Source organism: Rattus norvegicus, chromosome 1 (assembly GCF_021556685.1).
Source record: "Rattus norvegicus strain SHRSP/BbbUtx chromosome 1, alternate assembly SHRSP_T2T, whole genome shotgun sequence".
Lineage (NCBI taxonomy): Eukaryota > Metazoa > Chordata > Mammalia > Rodentia > Muridae > Rattus > Rattus norvegicus.
The window spans coordinates 209,242,323-209,260,365 of NC_141534.1; the positions used below are offsets into that span (position 1 = coordinate 209,242,323).

General features: G+C 49.7%; 2 protein-coding genes across 31 annotated transcripts in view; one reads left to right on the top strand and one right to left on the bottom strand.

The window, feature by feature from the left end:
• The window catches only part of Phrf1 (PHD and ring finger domains 1), a 33,197-nt gene extending 21,467 nt beyond the window's left edge, over positions 1-11,730 (top strand). For 7 of the 26 annotated variants that reach the window (XM_087614544.1, XM_087615171.1, XM_087614618.1 and 4 more), the window contains 9 exons: positions 4,342-4,469; positions 5,535-5,716; positions 5,843-5,962; positions 6,365-6,519; positions 7,027-9,702; positions 9,910-10,109; positions 10,208-10,537; positions 10,768-10,896; positions 11,389-11,726. In XM_087614544.1, coding sequence (XP_087470670.1) covers positions 4,342-4,469; positions 5,535-5,716; positions 5,843-5,962; positions 6,365-6,519; positions 7,027-9,702; positions 9,910-10,109; positions 10,208-10,537; positions 10,768-10,896; positions 11,389-11,532 — 4,064 coding nt within the window. In that variant the 3' untranslated portion in view covers positions 11,533-11,726. 26 annotated transcript variants of the gene reach the window in all.
• A 446-nt stretch (positions 11,731-12,176) lies between these two features.
• Positions 12,177-15,766, bottom strand: Irf7 (interferon regulatory factor 7). 5 transcript variants are annotated; one of them, NM_001439709.1, is given in 10 exon segments: positions 12,177-12,520; positions 12,601-12,719; positions 12,805-13,194; positions 13,402-13,497; positions 13,659-13,725; positions 13,892-13,947; positions 14,297-14,507; positions 14,715-14,877; positions 14,961-15,374; positions 15,734-15,766. In NM_001439709.1, coding segments are annotated over 9 exon segments (1,272 nt in total). In that variant the 5' UTR covers positions 14,975-15,374; positions 15,734-15,766; the 3' UTR covers positions 12,177-12,364.
• Positions 15,767-18,043: the final 2,277 nt, after the last annotated feature.

The following is an 18,043-nucleotide window of genomic DNA, read 5'->3' on the forward strand; positions in this document are numbered from 1 at the left end:
GTTCAGTTTATTTTGTGAGCAGATGTTTTCTATTTTTTTTTTTTTTCTTGGCAGTATGGAGGAGGGAAGAGATTAGATCATCAGCTTGATCTTAGGTTTAACTTTAGAAAAAAATGTCAACTCTTCCAGCTCTCATCCATCACATGTGTGTACTCTGCATTCTCAGCAGCACTCATGGTGGCTGGGTTTCAGTTTCTGCTCACCAGAAGGTGTGTGTGTTAGGAGCCTTAAGGTGATATGCTAAAGCTCTGAGGTCTAGGTGCTGAGGCCTTGCACATGCTAGGGTTGTGGTAGGTTTGTGTGGGTGGGTGTATTTGTAGAATCCTCTCCAGGAAGCCCTTCATTTCACCAAAAGCGGAGTTTAGAAGCCAGATCTAAAATCTGTGTTCTGAGAAAGCAATTGGTCATTGTCTAGGTCATCGACATAGCCCCTCATAAGGTCTCACACCTGCAGCTGAGGTTTAAGGTCAGGCTTTCACTTCTCATATTGTACATCTGTGTTTCCTCCTCTTCATCTCATAACCTGCTTCTCAGTGCTGATTGTAACAACTCATTTGCTTCATCAAATTGTGTAGAAAATTGTGTACCATCGTTTGATTGGAGGTTGGAGTCTGTTTCATCCCGTTAAGAACATACAGTCAGGGGGTTGGGGATTTAGCTCAGTGGTAGAGCACTTGCCTAGCAAACGCAAGGCCCTTGGTTCGGTCCCCAGCTCTGAAAAAAAAGAAAAAGGAAAAAAAAAAAAAAGAACATACAGTCAGGGGCTGGAGAGATGGCTCAGCAGTTAAGAGCACTGACTGCTCTTCCAGAGGTCATGAGTTCAATTCCCAGCAACCACATGGTGGCTCACAACCATCTGTAAAGAGATCCGATGTCCTCTTCTGGTGTGTCTGTGAAGACAGTTACAGTGTACTTATATATATATATAATAAATAAATAAGTCTTTAAAAAAAAACATACAGTCAGGCACCCCACACCTCATTTTATTAAAAGACTTTTATATGTATGAGTGTTTTATCTGCCTGTATGCTTGTGTATATGTGAGCCTTGTGCCCACAGAGGCCAGAAGATGATGTTACAGACAGACCAGAGTCACAGACAGTTGTGAGCCCCATGTGGATTCTGGGAACCTAACATAGGTCCACTGCTAGAGCGACCAGTGCTTTTTATTGCACTGAGCCATCTCTCCAGCTCCAGTTTTAGTTTTGTTTCTGTAAACTTGTTTCCTTCTTCCCCTACTTTCCCTCCTTCCTTCTCCCTTTTTTAAAAATTAATTTTAATTTATAGTACACTGCATGTATGTGTGAGGGAGTCAGATCCCCTGGAACTGGAGTTACAGACAGTTGTGAGCTGCCATGTGAGTGCTAGGAATTGAATCTGAGACCTCTGGAAGAACAGCCTGTGCTCTTAACCTCTGAGCCATTTCTCCAGTCCCTCTCCCTTTTTTTTTATAACAGATTTTCTCTTTGTGACCCAGGCTAGCCTTGAATTCATATCATACTCTACCTGCCTCAAGTTCCTTTGGGGTAGGTTACATTATTTAGAGTATGTGATACATGCCTGTAATCCCAGTACTTCAGAGGTGGAGGCAGGAAGATCAGGAGCACAAGGTTATCCTTAGCTACATTGTGAGTTTGAGTATAGCCTGGGCTACAAATGAGAAGCTGTCTCAAACTAAAAATGTGAATGCTTATTTGAATTAAGATCCAAGACAAATTCATGTTAGGCTGTGTGCGTTAGCTCCCTTCTCTGCTCTCCCCTGGCATTTGGTCTGTGTAAAGAAGCAGTGTTCACTTTGCTGTTATCTGTAGATTGTATACTTGAGCTGTATGCCAGAAACTTTATCACATTCCTCTAAATGGTACAGTTTAAATTTTATGAGTTTTTTCCTTCTTGAATTTCCCACTTGGTATTTTCAGTTATGTTTGATTGTGCATTATAGGAGCCATAGAAAGGGCAACCAGGGAGGAGGGGCACTGTGCTCTCTGCTTCCTGGGGGTTCCTGCAGAAGATGTCTGCCCTAGTTGAGCTGCTAATTACCTGGTATTCCCTTCACACCACAACATATCCTGGTGTATTCAGTCCTGGCTTGTCAGAATCCTAGAATAAAGAGTCATGGCAGTACATTTGAGGGTGGTTTAGACCACAGCACAGGTCCTTTACCAGTTGATTTCTGCTTGAAGGTGCGTATCTCCACAAGGGCTCAGAGTGCTTGTTGGTCTTCCAGTCTCTAGGCGAGCTCTGTTTGAACCATGAATGGTCATGTTATAGCCATTGTTGTCTTCAGCTCTTGGTTTTCATGTGTTCTGTTTTTGGATTTATGTAACGTATATAATGGTTCTAAAAACCTAATTGCTCAGAGAGGTAGAAGAGCCCCATCTTTTCATTGCTATTTGGATTATCCCCTCCCCTCCAAGAACACATTACTTTAAAATGTTACAGATTTATTTCTCTGGTTTAAAAAAACAATTCTGTTAGGCTGAAATGATGGCTCAGCAGTTAAAAGCACGGCTATTCTTCCCTCAGGTCCTGAATTCAGGTCCTAGCAGTGACCTGGTGGCTGATAACCATCTACAATGGGATCTGATGCCCTCTTTTGTGTGTCTGAAGAGCGAGACTGCTGTACTCACATACTAAAAAAAAAAAAAAAAAAAAAAATTCCAGGCCAAGGCAGTGCTTGTTGCCCAGACTGCAAGACAAGTTGGTCAGTGTCTAATCCCAGTGTTCCTGAGGCAGGAGGATCCAGAGTTCAAGGTCATTTTCTCCACTACACAATGAGAGGAGAGTGTCTCAAAAGACCGTGGGTGATTTTTAACAGATACAGACTCTTGCTAACAGACCTGATACCCTGATTACAATCTCCAGATCACATGGTAGAAGAGCCAATTCTTACAGGTTTCCCTCTAACTTCTCCAACACATGCACACATACAAAATAAATTTTAAGAATTCACTTTCCCAGGAGAGTGCTGGGAAGGCTGAGTAAGGTGAAGAGTGCTTGTGGCTCTTGCAGAGGACCTAGGATTGGTTCCCTGAACCAATGGCTGCTCATGACTGTTACTCCAGGTCTAGGGGCTCTAGCACCCTCTTCTGAATGCCTGGGTAGTGGACTTACGCATGCACGTGTAGACAAAGTAGGTGTAGACAAAGTAGGTAGTCACATGTAAAATAAAATAAAATATTCAAAAAAATTCTTAGGTGAGGCATGTGTTCACATCTGTAATCCTTGAGAAGCTGAAGTAGAATTTCCATGGGTTCCAGACCAGCTACAGACTTAGACAATTAAGCAAAAATAAATAGTGGCTGGAAAATGGCTTTGTGGTTAAGATCACTGACTGGTCTACCAAAGAACTCAGGTTCAATTTCCAGCACCCACATGGCAGCTCACAACTGTCTGTAACTTCATTTCCAAGGGACTGACATCCTCACATGAATGAACATATATATATGCAAAACAACAAAAATTAAACAGTACACATAAAATAAAAATCTTAGGGGCTGGAGAGATGGCCCAGTGATTAAGAGCACTGACTGCTCTTCCAGAGGTCTTGAGTTCAATTCTCAGCAACCACATGGTGGCTTACAACCATTTATAATGAGATCTGATGCCCTCTTCTGGTGTGTCTGAAGAAAGTAAAAAAAAAAAAAAAAAAAAAAAAGTCCTTAAAAAAAGTAAATAAATGAAAAAGTAGTGCCGGGTGGTGGTGTCACAGGCCTGCAATCCCAGCACTTGGGAGGTAGAGGCAGGCGAATCTGAGTTTGAGGCCAGAGTGAATTTCAGGATAGCTACAACTACAGAGAAATCCTGTTTCAAAACACATAAAATAAAAATTAAGCAGGCCAGGCATACAGCACTTGTGAAGCACAGTAGACAGATCAAGAGTTCAAGGTCATCCATAGCTGTATACTGTGCCATCATGGGTTACATGAGACATAACTCTTGTCTCAAGAGCAGGGACTGAAGAGATGGCTCAGTTGAAGAAAAGTGTTTGCTGCTATTCCAAGAGGACCGGCCCCAGTACCCACGGTGAATGGCTCATAGCTACATATAATTCCAGTGCCAGGGCATCTGATGCCCACTTCTTTCCTCCAAGGGCACGTGCTTGCATCACTCACACACACACACACACACACACACACACACACACACACACACATAAAAAATAAACTTTGTGTGTGAGTTGTATGTAAGATTAAAGCCAGCACATGGTAGTCCTGAGGTGCCCAGACCCTCTTCGTAGCTTCCTAAGCTCTGCTCTAACAGAGCTTGGAGGACTGGGTCACCCAAGTCAGAAAAGACCCTGCAGTACTGAATCACAGACATTCAATGTTGTCTTTTCAGGGAGACGAAAGAAAGTACTGGGAAGGAAGAAAACCCGGTCCAGGTCATCTGTGAAAAGTAAGAGTGGGGGTACAAGAGCCAAGAAACGGCAGCACCGTGTGAGGAGGACGAAAGGGAGGAAGCTGAAGGTGAGGATATAGCAGAAGTGTCTAGATGAGCCAGTCTTGCTCCTCTGTATGCCTCTGCTGCAGAAGTGTCAACGTGGCTGTTTCTGCTGCTCTATAGGCGGGTGGGTGTGCTTCTAGGTCCTTTGGAGTAGGGTATGTTAAGGATTATGTATGATGAGCCCTGAAACATAGAGGCAGAGGGGAGGGCCAGCAGGGCTCGAGTCACCTTCTTATGGTCACTGGCTGGTTAGATCAAAGGGCTCTCAATCCTAAACTAGGAACAGGTGTGGGTAGGCTGAGTTGAAACCCTCAGGGCAGATAGTCAGTGTCTGTCTTAGGGAGCTGTCTTAGGGAGCCTCGTGTGTGAGAAGCCTGTGTTCAGTATATCCACATCAAGTACTGTGTTCTCACTCAGCCCTGCTGTCATGAGACACACATGGTACTTATAGACGCAGAATGCTGGGGGCGGGAGGGCATGGGGGACACACACAAAAACTTGACCATGTGTTTTATTTGAATTTATACTTGTTACCCATTGCCTGATAAGTAAGTTTTTTAGTGTATGTTTGTAATATAAAGACATGTTTAAATATTTAGTAGTTAGAACATTTGTTCTGGATGTCAGCAGATTCTTCTGGCTGTGATTAAATTTATGAGGAAGTTAGGTATCTGATAATGTTCTTGGATTCTGTGGTCATTTAGCACTTACTTTGTGCCCTGAGGCCTAAGGGCTTGACAATATCAGTTCTTCCTTTCTTGTTTCTAGAAAGTTCTAGACCATACTAGAATCCATCCTGAGCTCACTTTCTCCCTCTGCAATTACTGTGTTTCCTTTTGACCCCCTAGTAGAACATGTGGGGCCATCGCCCATGGTGGACGTGTGGACAGACCTGGGGAGAGGTCTCAGCCGAGGGTGTTGGCTCTGTTCCTTACTCAGAACTAGAGCAAGTGGCATGTGGTGCTCGATTTTAGTATCTTGGGAATGATTATAATTGTGATAGTGTTAAAAGTCCACAACTGTTCCTCCTGTGGCTATTTAAATGCTATGTGCCAGTCATTAATTTTTTTTCTATCACTTTGGTTCAGAACGAAGTCACAGCTCGTTCTCGCATTGCACGAACACTAGGCCTCCGCAGGCCTGTCCGTGGCACCAGCATGCCATCAGTATACAAGCCTGTGGACCCCTCTCTTGGGCTGATGAGGGCAGATATTGGAGCAGCTTCTCTGTCACTGTTTGGAGATCCCTATGCACTAGACCCTTTTGACAGGTAATTGCAATGGTGACTGTCCCAGTGCCCCCAGCTCATCCTCAGATTTGTTTAGGCTGCATGTGGCACCATGTCAGTGTCACAGGTCTGCTGTGTCAGTGTCCCCTTGGCATGTGTCCCATCCAGCAATGGAGAACAGTCTGCAGATCCGCCTTCCCCTCTGAGTGCCAAGAGGAGAGTGCTGTCCCGCTCAGCCCTGCAGTCTCACCAGCCTGTGGCCAGACCTGTCGCCATGGGACTCGCTAGGTATGGGGCTTCTGGGGTGGGTGAGGGCATGGGACTAAATTGTCTCTCCTTTCCATATGGCCCTCGGTGATGTGACTGAGCAGCTAGCTACCCTTGGTGTCATGTGCTTGAGTTGAGGTTGGCTCTGAGTGCTAAGTCAAAGCTAATTGTCTCAGGGTCAAGTAGCACAGCTGCTAGCCACACTGGCCTTAGCCTCTAAAAGGGAAAGGGTCTTTGAGTGAGGCAGCAGTCCTGGTCCACAGTGACCAACAGGTAGAGATAACGTTCCTGCCAGCTCATGCCTTAAGTGGGGCATACATGTCATAGGTGATCTCCCTACACACTTGATCCCCATGATAGGGCTGGTGAGTGGGAATACAGAGGAACCAAGCTAGCAGAACCACTCTCTTCATCTGTCTACAGGAGGCAGCTCCCTGCTGTGGCCCCAGAGCCCAGTGTGGAGGAGGCCCCCGTCCCTGACCTGCTGGGGAGCATCCTGTGTGGCCAGAGCCTCCTGATGATGAGCAGTGCTGATGTTGTCATACACCGGGATGGCTCTCTCAGCGCCAAGAGGGCAGGTGAGCACCATGGGCTGCCCTTCCTTATAGATGTGGAAATGTAAAAAATCACAGTCCTAGAAATGGATGAGTTGGAAAGGTTCCCAGACTTTGCCCTGAGTTGGGGGCAACACTGCTAAGAACGTAGCCAATGTGAGTTCTGTCAGGGTCTGCATAATTAAGTGAGTATGACAATTCTAGGACAGTTCAGATACTTAGTGCAGTGTCCCATGAGCCAATATGGTCAAGAGTGGACAGCGTCTCCATCTGCAGCTTCTTGTCTGTCACACTGAATGGGATACATTTGAACCACAGTCCTCTCTGAAAAGAGAAAGACTACATGGCAGGGGACCATTTATGGTCCCTCAGGTAGGCAGTGGGACAGCTGAGTCATAACACTTCCATTGTGGAGGGACAATTAGTGTCTACCCTGAAAACTAGTTTCAGTTTCAGTGTCTGTTGTGTTCACAAATCATCGAACTTGTTAAAGGAAGTGGGAAGGCTTGCTATCTGACTTTTTTTTTTTAGCTCCTGTTTCTCTTCAGCGAAATTCTGTGACTCAATCCAGAGAAGAGTCCAGGCTCAGAGACAACCTGCAGCCTGGGGCACTACCTTCAGAGAGCGTATCCGGTGGACTCATAGGAGACAGACGACCAAACTCAGGGCTGAGCTGTGGGGACAGAACAGCTCTGCGCTGTCTCCCTGCCCAAATAGTGCAGACACCTGTGAGGTCAGATTCATCAGTGACCCCTCGTTCAGGTCTGTCTGGGAACCTTTCAGATGAGAGCAGACCTAAATGGAAACACAGTAACAGCCCCCGACTCAATGGCTCCAATGTACGGGTTGGTTCTGCTTCAACTAAGACCATGACTCATTCTAACTTTCCATCTAAAAATATAGCTCCTGGGCATCCTCAGAAAACAGATCCCAGGAGACCTGATTTCTCCAAGCTCCCCAGGATACCAAAGATCCGCAGGGATGGCAGTAATAGCACACAGGACCAGGCCCCAGCCAGCGGTCAGACTGTCGAGCTCCCCAGCGCATGCATCAGCCGCCTGACTGGCAGGGAAGGCCCTGGGCAGCCAGGACGAGGCCGGGCTGACAGTGAGCCCAGCAGCAGGGGTCCCCAGGAGACTGGCTCACACACAAGTGGTTCTCGACCTCCTGCGCCCAGCTCCCATGGCAACCTAGCTCCTCTAGGGCCCTCAAGAGGAAAGGGCATTGGGTCTAGCTTTGAAAGCTTCAGGATCAACATCCCTGGGAACACTGCGCACTGCAGCCAGCTGTCCAGCCCTGGATTCTGTAACACATTCCGGCCAGTAGACAGCAAGGTACAGAGGAAGGAGAACCCTTCACCCCTCTTCTCCATCAAGAAGCCGAAACAACTCAAAAGTGAAATCTATGACCCCTTTGATCCCACTGGCTCAGACTCTAGCCCTCCTAGCAGCAGCCCAGAGAGTCTTGGTCCAGGCCTTCTGCCCTCTGAGATCACAAGAACTATCTCCATCAATAGCCCAAAGGCCCCAGCCTTCCAGACTGTGCGCTGTGTTACCTCCTACAGAGTAGAAAGCGTCTTTGGGACTGAGATGGACCCTGATCCCCAGCCCCCTGGGGAGCCTGTCTCTGGCATGCTGGAGTTACTTGGCAAGGGACCTGCTGAGGGAGCCTCTGATTTGGAGCAAGAAGGACTAGGTGAAATAGAGCCTACAGAAATTCAGGGCTCCTCAGCCCGAGCACAGAGGCCATCCCCACCAGACCCTTGGGATGATGAGGATGGAGTGTCCTGTACGCCCTTCTTTGGCTCTGAGGAGCGGACAGTGACATGTGTGACTGTCGAGGAGCCAAGTGTTCCAAGCCCAGATGCTCCACAGATAACCACCCACAGAATTGTGGAGTTCAGAGCCTCATCCCGTTCCCGCTCCACCTCCAGCTCCCGAAGCAGGAAGAAAACAAAGAAGAAGAAGAAGGTTGCCAGAGAGCACCAGAGGACACGATCCAGCACTCGCTCAGGCTCCAGGGACAGGACTTCACGCTCAGTATCTCCATTTACCGAGGAACACACCAAGAGACACAGAGCCAAGACTAAGAGCCGGAGGTCTTCCAGTGACCGTGCCAGCAGCCAGGACAGAGCAAAGAGGAGGAAGGACAGAGACAGGGAGCATAGACGGGGTCCCTGGGGTCATGGCAGATGCTGGAGGAAGTCCAGGTCCCGCTCAGGGAGTCCTGGCAGTTCCTCCTGTGAGCGCCATGAGAGTAGGAGACGGAAGAGGCGGCATTCAGGGTCCAGATCTCGTGGCAGGGATGGCTCACCACACAGCAGCCTGGAGAGGGACCGGAGACATAAACATCGGGAGAGGAGCCGAGAGCGGATGGACAAGAAGGAGAGTATGACTCGGTCCCGGGAGAGAAGGAGGTGGCGGTCTCGGTCACCCAGTGTGGAGCATAGGACACGAAGGCCACATTCTCGTGAGAAGCATCCCCATTCCCCAGAGAAGAAGGGGGCTGTGAGGGAGGTTTCCCCAGCCCCTGCTCCACAGGGGGAGCCACGGCAGGATGGAGACCACTCTACCAAGCCTCCAGTCTCAGAAGTAAGTGTCTTGCCAGAGGTAGTAAGTGTCCTGCCAGAGGTGGTTGTGGCTGACCTGAACCCTCCAGAAGTCCCTCCTGTCCTCGCAGAGTCAGTTTCATGTGTGCCTGAGGACCTTGATTATGGTGATTCTGTGGAGGCAGGCCACGTCTTTGAGGATTTTTCAAATGAAGCCATCTTCATCCAGCTCGATGATATGAGCTCACCTCCTTCCCCTGAGAGTACAGACTCCTCCCCTGAGCGAGACTTCCTACCAAACCCCATACTGCCCCCAGCCAGCCTTCCACAAAACAGTACTTTACCTGTCACCCAGAGGGAGGTGTTACCAATTCACAGTGAAGATATCTCAAAGCCTGCACCCCAGCCATTGGCCCCTTCAGACCAGTGCCTGCTCAGGCAGGACACTGTAGAGACCACTGCTACAACTCTGAGCACCCCAGGTGTGTTGCCCATGGGAAAGGACAGTCCTTTGCTGAGTGGGAGAGGATGTGAAGTGGTCAGGCCCAAGGATGCTGTGGCCCCGGCCCCACTGCTGCGATCCAGAACCCTGGTGAAAAGAGTCACCTGGAACCTGCAGGAAGCAGAGGCCAGCACCCCAGCCCTGGACAGAGATCCAAGTGAGTTTGTCCTGCCCCTGGCTATGACCCTGGTGATGGTTGTCCTTGTGGGTCAGGGGTGTAGAACAGGCATTGAGGCAGGAAGGCAGCCTCCTTAAGAGCCTCTCCTGACGATCTGGGGCCCCTACTCAAGTCCAGCTTCTAACAGACACATCTGCAGGTTGGCCTTGGTTCCTACTGCTGGTTCTCTGAAAATGTTTTGGCCAGGGTTGACCACAAGGCATCCAAACTCCCTGTCTGTTGGGTCCTCAGGGACACCACTTCAGAGGCCCCAGAGGCCCCAGGAAGGAGACTGGGATGCAGAGGACAGGGCCCTCATAGGATTTCAGCAGGCACCATTCTCCGAGCTGCCCCCTCCCATCCACGTGCTCCAGGAGTCTGGGTTACCTGATGCAGATCCCTCTCAGGTGGGTGCTGGGCTAGAGGGGCATGGTCCTTGTGCTGGGCTTTTTGGGCTGCCCTGCTCAGGGCTTAGACTTCATGGTACTACTTCCTTTCTACACAGCCCCCTGGTGTTCCCAGGGCAGAAGGGCCTCCAGCTGTTGGGACTCTGCACTCAGCAGGGGGTATTCTTGCCCAGGTTTACAGCCCCAACATGCCACCACCCCTGGCTCAGCCCTCAAGCATCCCGCCCTATGCACTGGTCAACCAGCCCTCAGTCCAGTTGATTCTGCAGGGGACCCTTCCCCTAGCAGGCTGTGGTGCAGCACAGAACCTGGCCCCAGTGCCCACTATGCCAGCTACAGCCTCAGAGCTAGCTGTTCCAACCACCAACAACTCAGAAGAAAGGACGGCTACTCCCAAAACAGCTGCTGAGAAGACCAAAAAGGAGGAGGTGAGTGCTACTGCCTGTCCTTCCACAGCCCCTGTCTTATTTGGGCCTGATTTTAAGTACAGTATCCAGTCTTGGAGGCTTGGTCAGGGTGGTGAGAGAGCAGCCTGCCCATTTCCTTTAGTGTTCTTTGGCAAATGAATATCCCAGAACTACTGGCTTCTCACCAAAGGGCCCACAGGTCAGTTTTGGCCATCTTGCCACAGGGTCACACATGTCCTCCTCACTCCTAGTACATGAAGAAGCTGCACATGCAGGAACGGGCTGTGGAGGAAGTGAAGCTGGCCATTAAACCCTTCTACCAGAAGAGAGAGGTGACCAAGGAGGAGTACAAGGACATCCTGCGCAAAGCTGTGCAGAAGGTAGGCTGCAAGCAGGCAAGCCTGGGGTTGCAAGGAACATAGTGACACAGAATAGCTAAATCTGTATGTGTCAGAGAGCTGCCATTTCATATTTGATTGGACTCCTGGGTCTGTTAAGTGTGGAGTCAGCCAGCTAAGCCAAGTGGCTGAAGCCTTAGATGAGTCCTGTGTCCTACAAAGTGTCCCTCAGACAATGCTCGTTAAAAATAAAATAATAGATGAGGAATTTCAGATGTCCTCAACCCCCTAATTTCTTTGGGTCTTTGGAGGAACTAAGTCTCTGAGAGACAGGCAGATCTTTCTATAGGAACCAGTTCTAACTTCTTTCTGACCTCTGACTCAGGAAGATAAACCTTAGCAGTTCTGTGAAGTGTGATTATAGATGTGTGTAGTGTGGGCGTACAAGTACCCATAACAAGGCCAAGGGGCAAGGTTGAGTTGATCTTTGTGACAGGTTGAGAGAGCACTCAGAGTAATGTGTTTTGTCTTCAGATCTGCCACAGCAAGAGTGGCGAAATCAACCCTGTAAAGGTGGCCAACCTGGTGAAGGCCTATGTGGACAAATACAGGCATATGCGCAAGCACAAGAAGACTGAAGCTGGAGAGGAGCCACCCACTCAAGGTGCTGAGACCTGAGGCTAGCCACTGTGTGGGGAGGCGTCCCCAGTAGGAAAGAAATGGGGCTACCAGCACTCCTGCCTCTGAGGTTCTCATGATACCTGTCTGCACCTGTCTTGCTTACAATTGAAAACTGGACTTTTTATATGTATATTATAGATACACTGTTTCCATTGTGGTCTAATTTATCAAAGATGGCTTATCTTTAGAAATTTCTCTATGGACTGGTGCTTAGAAGGGGAAGTAATTTTGGTTTCAGAAAGCCTGACGGCTCAGTGGGAAGCTTCTGTATCTGCCACGCAGCCAGCTGTCAGCATTTACTCCTGATGGGCTCTCTTACTCTAGTTGCTTTGTGCTTCTGTTAGGAGATAGGACACAGTGCTGTAGGTTTCAGAGGCTTAGGTGCGCGCGCGCACACACACACACACACACACACACACACACAGAGCTCACCTTCCCAAGCACGCTGGGCACCATACATGTGCTCCCCATTCCTGTCTTTTTTTTTTTTTTTTTTTTTTTTTTTTTTTTTTTGGTTCTTTTTTTTCGGAGCTGGGGACCAAACCCAGGGCCTTGCACTTCCTAGGTAAGCGCTCTACCACTGAGCTAAATCCCCAGCCCCTCCCCATTCCTGTCTTAAAGCGTTTGTATCCAGTGAGAGGTATGGTAACCCAACCAATTCTTTATTGTAAAGATGAGTGCTACAAAGGAGGCCTAGTGTGTAGGGAGTGGGGGGTCACCTTCTTTCAAGGGACTCCACAAGGTCCACTAGAGATGACATATAGCCAAGGAATAAGCCTGAGCCAGGGCAGCAGTGGTTCTGAACTCTATTGGAAGTTGGGGTTCTGAATCAAGCCCACTGACCCAGGTCCATGAGGAAGTGTTCAATGTCATCGTAGAGACTATTGGTGCTAGACAAGCACAGGCCAAGACTGCTGCTGTCCAGAGAGGACACACCCTCACGCTGCACGCCTTCTAGATGTGTCTTGCACAGCCATGGCTCCAGCTGTGGAAAGTACATGTTAGGGCTCTTACCCAGCTTACCCAGCAGCCCACACATCTTTACTTGGCAAACCCAGGCTCTACCTTCACCAGGATCAGGCTCTTCTCCTTGGGCCTCCCTGCTGACAAGTCTTGCCCAAAACCCAGGTAGATGGTGTAATGTGGTGATCCTTGTCGCCTCCGGGCCCGGAACTCCTCCAGTTCTGTTAAGGAGATCACTCTGGTGAGCAGGTTAAGAAAGGCTCCAAGCCCCAAAGGACAAGCACCCCAGACAGACACCTCACTGACCTCGGAAGAAAGTGCTGAAGTCAAAGATGGGAGTATGGCAGTTGCGCTCCAGCAGCTGGGCTGGGGTGGAGGGGTTGGTGGAGCCCATAGGGCTGCCCACCTCCCAGTACACCTTGCACTTGCCCATTCGCAGGGCCCATAGTGATGGCCCCCGAAGCTCCAGCTGAAGGCCTGGAGACACATGCTGTAGGAGAGTCTCTGTGTAGTGCAGCTGCTTCTGATCTGGGAGCTCAGCGGGGCTCGGAAAAATCACCGGCTGGGGCTCTGAAGTTCTTATTGCTGAGCCCACGGGGCTATACAGGAACACGCATCTGGGGTGCCCCACCATTGCCTGTAGCACTGTGCGGCCCTTGTACATGATGGTCACATCCAGGGACCCAAGGTTGCGCTCTGGGTATATATAGACCAAGTTTGAGTAATGGGTATGGGTAGGCATTTTGCCCACACTCCTTGCCAAGGACCTATTTGCCTCCCACTGGGGGCACTGGTATGAGGGTCAGTGGAGCAGTATTCTGCTTGGGATCTAGGTATGTAGTAGAGAAGAGCTGTGCTAGCACCTCAGCTCTACCCCACACCAACAGGTCCCCGGTTCCTCACCAGTCATCAGAACTGGGTGTTGAAGCCTGGGGCTGGAGGTAGCTTCCATCTGCCATGCTGCATGGGGCTCCTCAGGAAGGTGTTCTTGCTCCTGGCCTGAGGACAAGTTGGAGCTGCCTGTCAATCTTACCCCTGTCATTCTAGCACCCTTATCTTTCCTCCTCCCAGCAAGGGCTCTGTGGTCCTCCCTCTCATAGCCTTAGGCAGATGGGGTTCTCTAGCTTGACCCCAGCTCTGTAATAGTTCCTGTCTCTCACCAGAAGCCTGTGGTGGGACTGAGTCCGCCCTAGACTCAGAGTCCAGTAGGTGGCTGTATTGCAGAACCTGAAGCAAGAGGTCCCCAGCATCACCAGAAAGCAGAGGGCTTGGGGTTTGCAACCCAGCATTTCCTCTTGCCAGGAGTGATCCTAGGGACATACCCTGCAAGAGAAAGCATTGTGGTAGGCGGCTGCCAATCGCCCACACCTAGAAAGAATGAACCGGACTGTACCTGTGTGGGTAGGGCACTGCTGAGGGTCACTTCTTCCCTGTTCTCCAGAGCTGGGCCTGAAGGAGAGGGGAGAGGATTCGGATCTGAGGCTGATGTGTAACTTGGTTATGGTGCCTGAGCAGTTCCAAAAGTTCTCTATTCCTCACACCCTCTGTTCCCAAAGCACCTCACTCAGCCCAAGGCTCTGACTTAGGAGGAAGTGCAAGCACACGTGCACGCGCGCGCGCGCGCACACACACACACACACACACACACACACACACACACACACACACACACACACACACACCTTGAAAGGAGAGGAACTGAATCTACAACTAGTTTCAAAAACCACAAGTCAAACCATTGAAGCAACCAAAACAGCAGCGGCCGTGTACGGCCCTCCCTATCTATGGCCCTCCTCACCAGTTGTAGATCCAAGCTCCGGGCTAAGTTCATACACCTTGTGCGGATCAGCAGGGTCCCCTGAGTTGTCTTGACGCAAGATAAAGCGCCCTGTGCTGCGGAGTGCACATCGGAAGTTGGTCTTCCAGCCTCTTCGCTCAGCAGCCTCAGCCTCTGGGGGTGGTAAGTTAACTCCACTAGGTGGCCACCTCCCTCGGGCCACAGCCCAGGCCTGAAGGAGAGGAGAGAGCATGGGTTAAGGCTGGATTCCGGGGCTGGGGATTTAGCTCAGTGGTAGAGCGCTTACCTAGGAAGCGCAAGGCCCTGGGTTCGGTCCCCAGCTCCGAAAAAAAGAACCAAAAAAAAAAAAAAAAAAAAAAAAAGGCTGGATTCCCCAGGAGTTGTGGCGGATTATAAGGAGGGCAGGATTGGGTACCACCTTGAAGATCTGTGCATCAGCTTCATCCAGATCCCTACGGCTGAAATGCTTCCAGGGCACACGGAAGACTGTGTGAGCCTCATTCAGCCACTGCAGCCCCTCGTACCGGCCACTACTGACCTCACCCAAGAGCCAGTCTCCGAACAGCACTCGCTGGACCCCCCTGCAAGCAGGGCAGCCATGCTAGGATTAGGGCCAATGCAAGGGATATGGGACCCAATACAACCAGGGTAGGCATGTTCTCACCTCACTTCGGCCATTGCTCCTTCTACACGGGCAGTCTGGGAGAAAGTAGGTGCTACTACTCTGATGACTTGCAGTCACTGAGGCAGTATTACAAATAAGGTAAGAGTCCCTTGGGTGTCTTTATGGTTTTAGCCACAGATAGTGTAACCAAGTTTCATAAATATGTTTTAAACGTTAGGATTGTTGGTCACAGGTGGGAATTGAAGTTTCACAAGTGTGACCCAGGTATTAGGGTGTTGAGGGTCACAGATGAGGTTTGAGAACTTATAGCCACCTAGGTTCCCAATTTAAGTGTGGATTCCTAGGCCAAGGTGGCTGTAGATGTGACTACAGATGTAGCAGCGGGAGCGCACATGTGATGTCACAGGTGTTGATCCAGCGTCCGGGCCTGGATGGGCTGTCACAGGCTGGACCCTGCAAAGACATGTTGAATAAAAGGGGCGGGCCCAGGCGAGTGAAACGAAACTGCGTCTCGGGAAAATGAAACCTAAACTGTCCAAACAGCTCAACAGCGAGCGCAGTGAAGCTGCGGGCCTCACTGTCTCCGGGCCTTCGCGGACCGGTGCAGTCCTCGACTTCCACCCGACCCTCGCTCAGAGCCCAACCCCTACAGATTCAATTGCAAATGCTTCCCAGGGAGTCTGCCCTCCTGTTTCCCCGAGTCTCTCTTCACTGTCCTTCCCCAATCGCTCACTACTCTGTAGAGGGGACAAGAATTTCCCCTGTGGCACTATCTCACCTCCCTCCCCAAGTGGCCCAAGGGTCCCACATACCTGGTACCGGAGCCGCCGGGACGGTTTTATCTCAGTGAGAAGGAGGTAGCCGTGCTTTTATAGTACTTCGGTCAGGGGCGGGGTGGAATGCTGCAGGGTGTGGCCTAAGGGCTCCACACGCCCCTGGGGTGTCACAAATCTGAAGCACTCAGCTCTCAGATTCAGTCTCCCAGGCCCTTTGTAGATTCACTGAGAGAGGCTGACCCTACTTTGGACAGAATGGTCAAGTCTTGGAGGACAGTAGGAGTGGTAGGTGGAGGTATATTTGCTGGGCTCAGCTCCTGGTGGAAGTGTAGGAAAGGTCTTTCCCTGTACCTCCTCAGGAAAGCATATCAGGGTAAGGCAGGGATATCCACAACAGTTTGTTTGTTTTGTTTAGCTTGCAGAAAAGTCTTAGAAAATGGAGTCTAAAGAGAGGCTATGGTACAATTTGGCTTAACACTGAGAATGGTACAGATAAGAATATACCATCCAGGGAGAGGTTGAAGCAGAAGGGTTGGGGCCAGCCTGCTTTAAAGAGTAAGACCCTGGGAGCTGGAGACACTGCTCAGTAGTTAAGAGCCCTGGCTGCTCTTCCAGAATCAATTCAATTCCCAGCCATCATATGTTGGTTCACGACCATTTATAATGGAATCTGATGCCCTCTTCTGGCAGATGCACTCATACACATGATATCACCACAGTCTAGGATTGTGTCCATCCTTCATAAGAGAACCTTCTCATTACAGTGGGTAGAATCCTGTAACTGGCCCAAGAGCAAAGAATAAGCGATGCTGGAGCCGTCTCTGTCACCCTCTCCAAGGCTCAAGGGACATCTCCCAAGGTGGTGTACAAAGAACGAATGCCCGAAAATGGAGTTGTACAGCAAAATATGTCTCTGAGCAAGACATAGCCATTCCACCTGTGAACTCACTGCACAAGACCACCACAAAAGTGGTCCCGGTAACATTTCATCATAGGTGTGGGAGGGGCCCGGTGCCCCTCCCCCACTATTAGCAATTTACCTCTAGGGGAAGGGGGGTCATATATTTAGTGATAAATTGTTCTTGTTCCAGCTGGGTCAAGAAGCTAAAACTAAGAAATAGCTCAGTAGTCAGGGGCTCTGACTGCTCTTCCTAGAGGACTGGGGTTCAAATCCCAACACCCACATGGCAGCTCACAACTGTAACTCCAAAATTTGACACCCTCATACAGATATGTGTGTAGATCATGCACTAATACACATAAAAGTAATTTTTTAAAGATTTATTTATTTATTATATATAAGTACACTGTAGCGCTCTTCAGACACATCAGAAGAGTACAGATGGTTGTGAGCCACCATGTGGTTGCTGGGATTTGAACTCAGGACCTTTGGAAGAGCAGTCAGTGCTCTTAACCACTGAGCCATCTCTCCAGCCCCAAGTAATTTTTTTAAAAACACCAAAACCAACAAAAATTTTAAATAGAAACTAGTTAAACTCAGGGGGATACTGAGAAGACGAAAGTAGGAGGGAGGCTGGCTGAGAAGGGTTCCAACAAGGGGGAAAGAAAATGACAGGAGAGACTGGGCATGAAAATCACCAGTCAAAATGAAAGCCGAAAGCTACACTGTCTAAATGCCCAAAACTGCCAATTTAAAAGTATTCAAACACTGGAAGGAAATAAAAACCTTGGAAAGGAAATCATCGGGGTCACTTTTCATTAGAAAACATGCCATGACTACTGTTCAGGAAGAAACTCAGTGTGGTGTGCACTCCTAGGAAGCAGACCCAGAGAGCTGTGTTAACTTCCACAGCCCTGGATTCCCTCCACTCACGGACATGACCTGTAGGTCCCTGTTTCTCGTCTAAACCTTTTGTGTAGGGCAGAGTGCCCTGGTCATTGCCGGAAACAGCCCCACCCACCCCCCAGAAATGCTCTCTCCTCATAGTTTTCCCTTCCCTGGAACTCACTATGGAGACTAGGTTAACCTCAAACTCACAGAGATCCACCTGTCTCTGTCCACCCAAATGCTGGGATTATGGGAGCCACCACTCCTGGCCAGACCTTTGAAATGGGCTGTGACACTCAGGAAGATCCCAAGGACCACCTCTCCCAAATGAATGTACATGTGGAATGGACGGTTCTGGCTCCTTCCCTCCCTCAAGTGAAGCTATCCATCTTGGGCAAGGAGCTGGAGATCTCTAGCGAAGACCTCTCTCTTCCCCCTTGGCTACAATGGGAACTTTCCAGCGGCTAGCCACCCGGAAACCGCAGCTGGGCTCTCACACCCATGGCACGTGTTCTTCCCACCGCCGTGTTTCCTCCCACCACCGTAAGACTCCGGAA

What these genes read in the sequence shown, in the direction of transcription:
- Irf7 (XM_087659978.1), bottom strand. Translation starts at nt 14,528, where the DNA reads ATGCTCTCTCCTCTCCTTCAGGCCTGGGCTGTGGCCCGAGGGAGGTGG. An exon ending in GGAGCTTGGATCTACAACTG is followed by an intron (nt 13,948 to 14,296) that starts GTGAGGAGGGCC and finishes CCTCTCCTTCAG; the next exon opens with GCCCAGCTCTGGAGAACAGG. An exon ending in ACACCCAGTTCTGATGACTG is followed by an intron (nt 13,195 to 13,401) that starts GTGAGGAACCGG and finishes ATATATACCCAG; the next exon opens with AGCGCAACCTTGGGTCCCTG.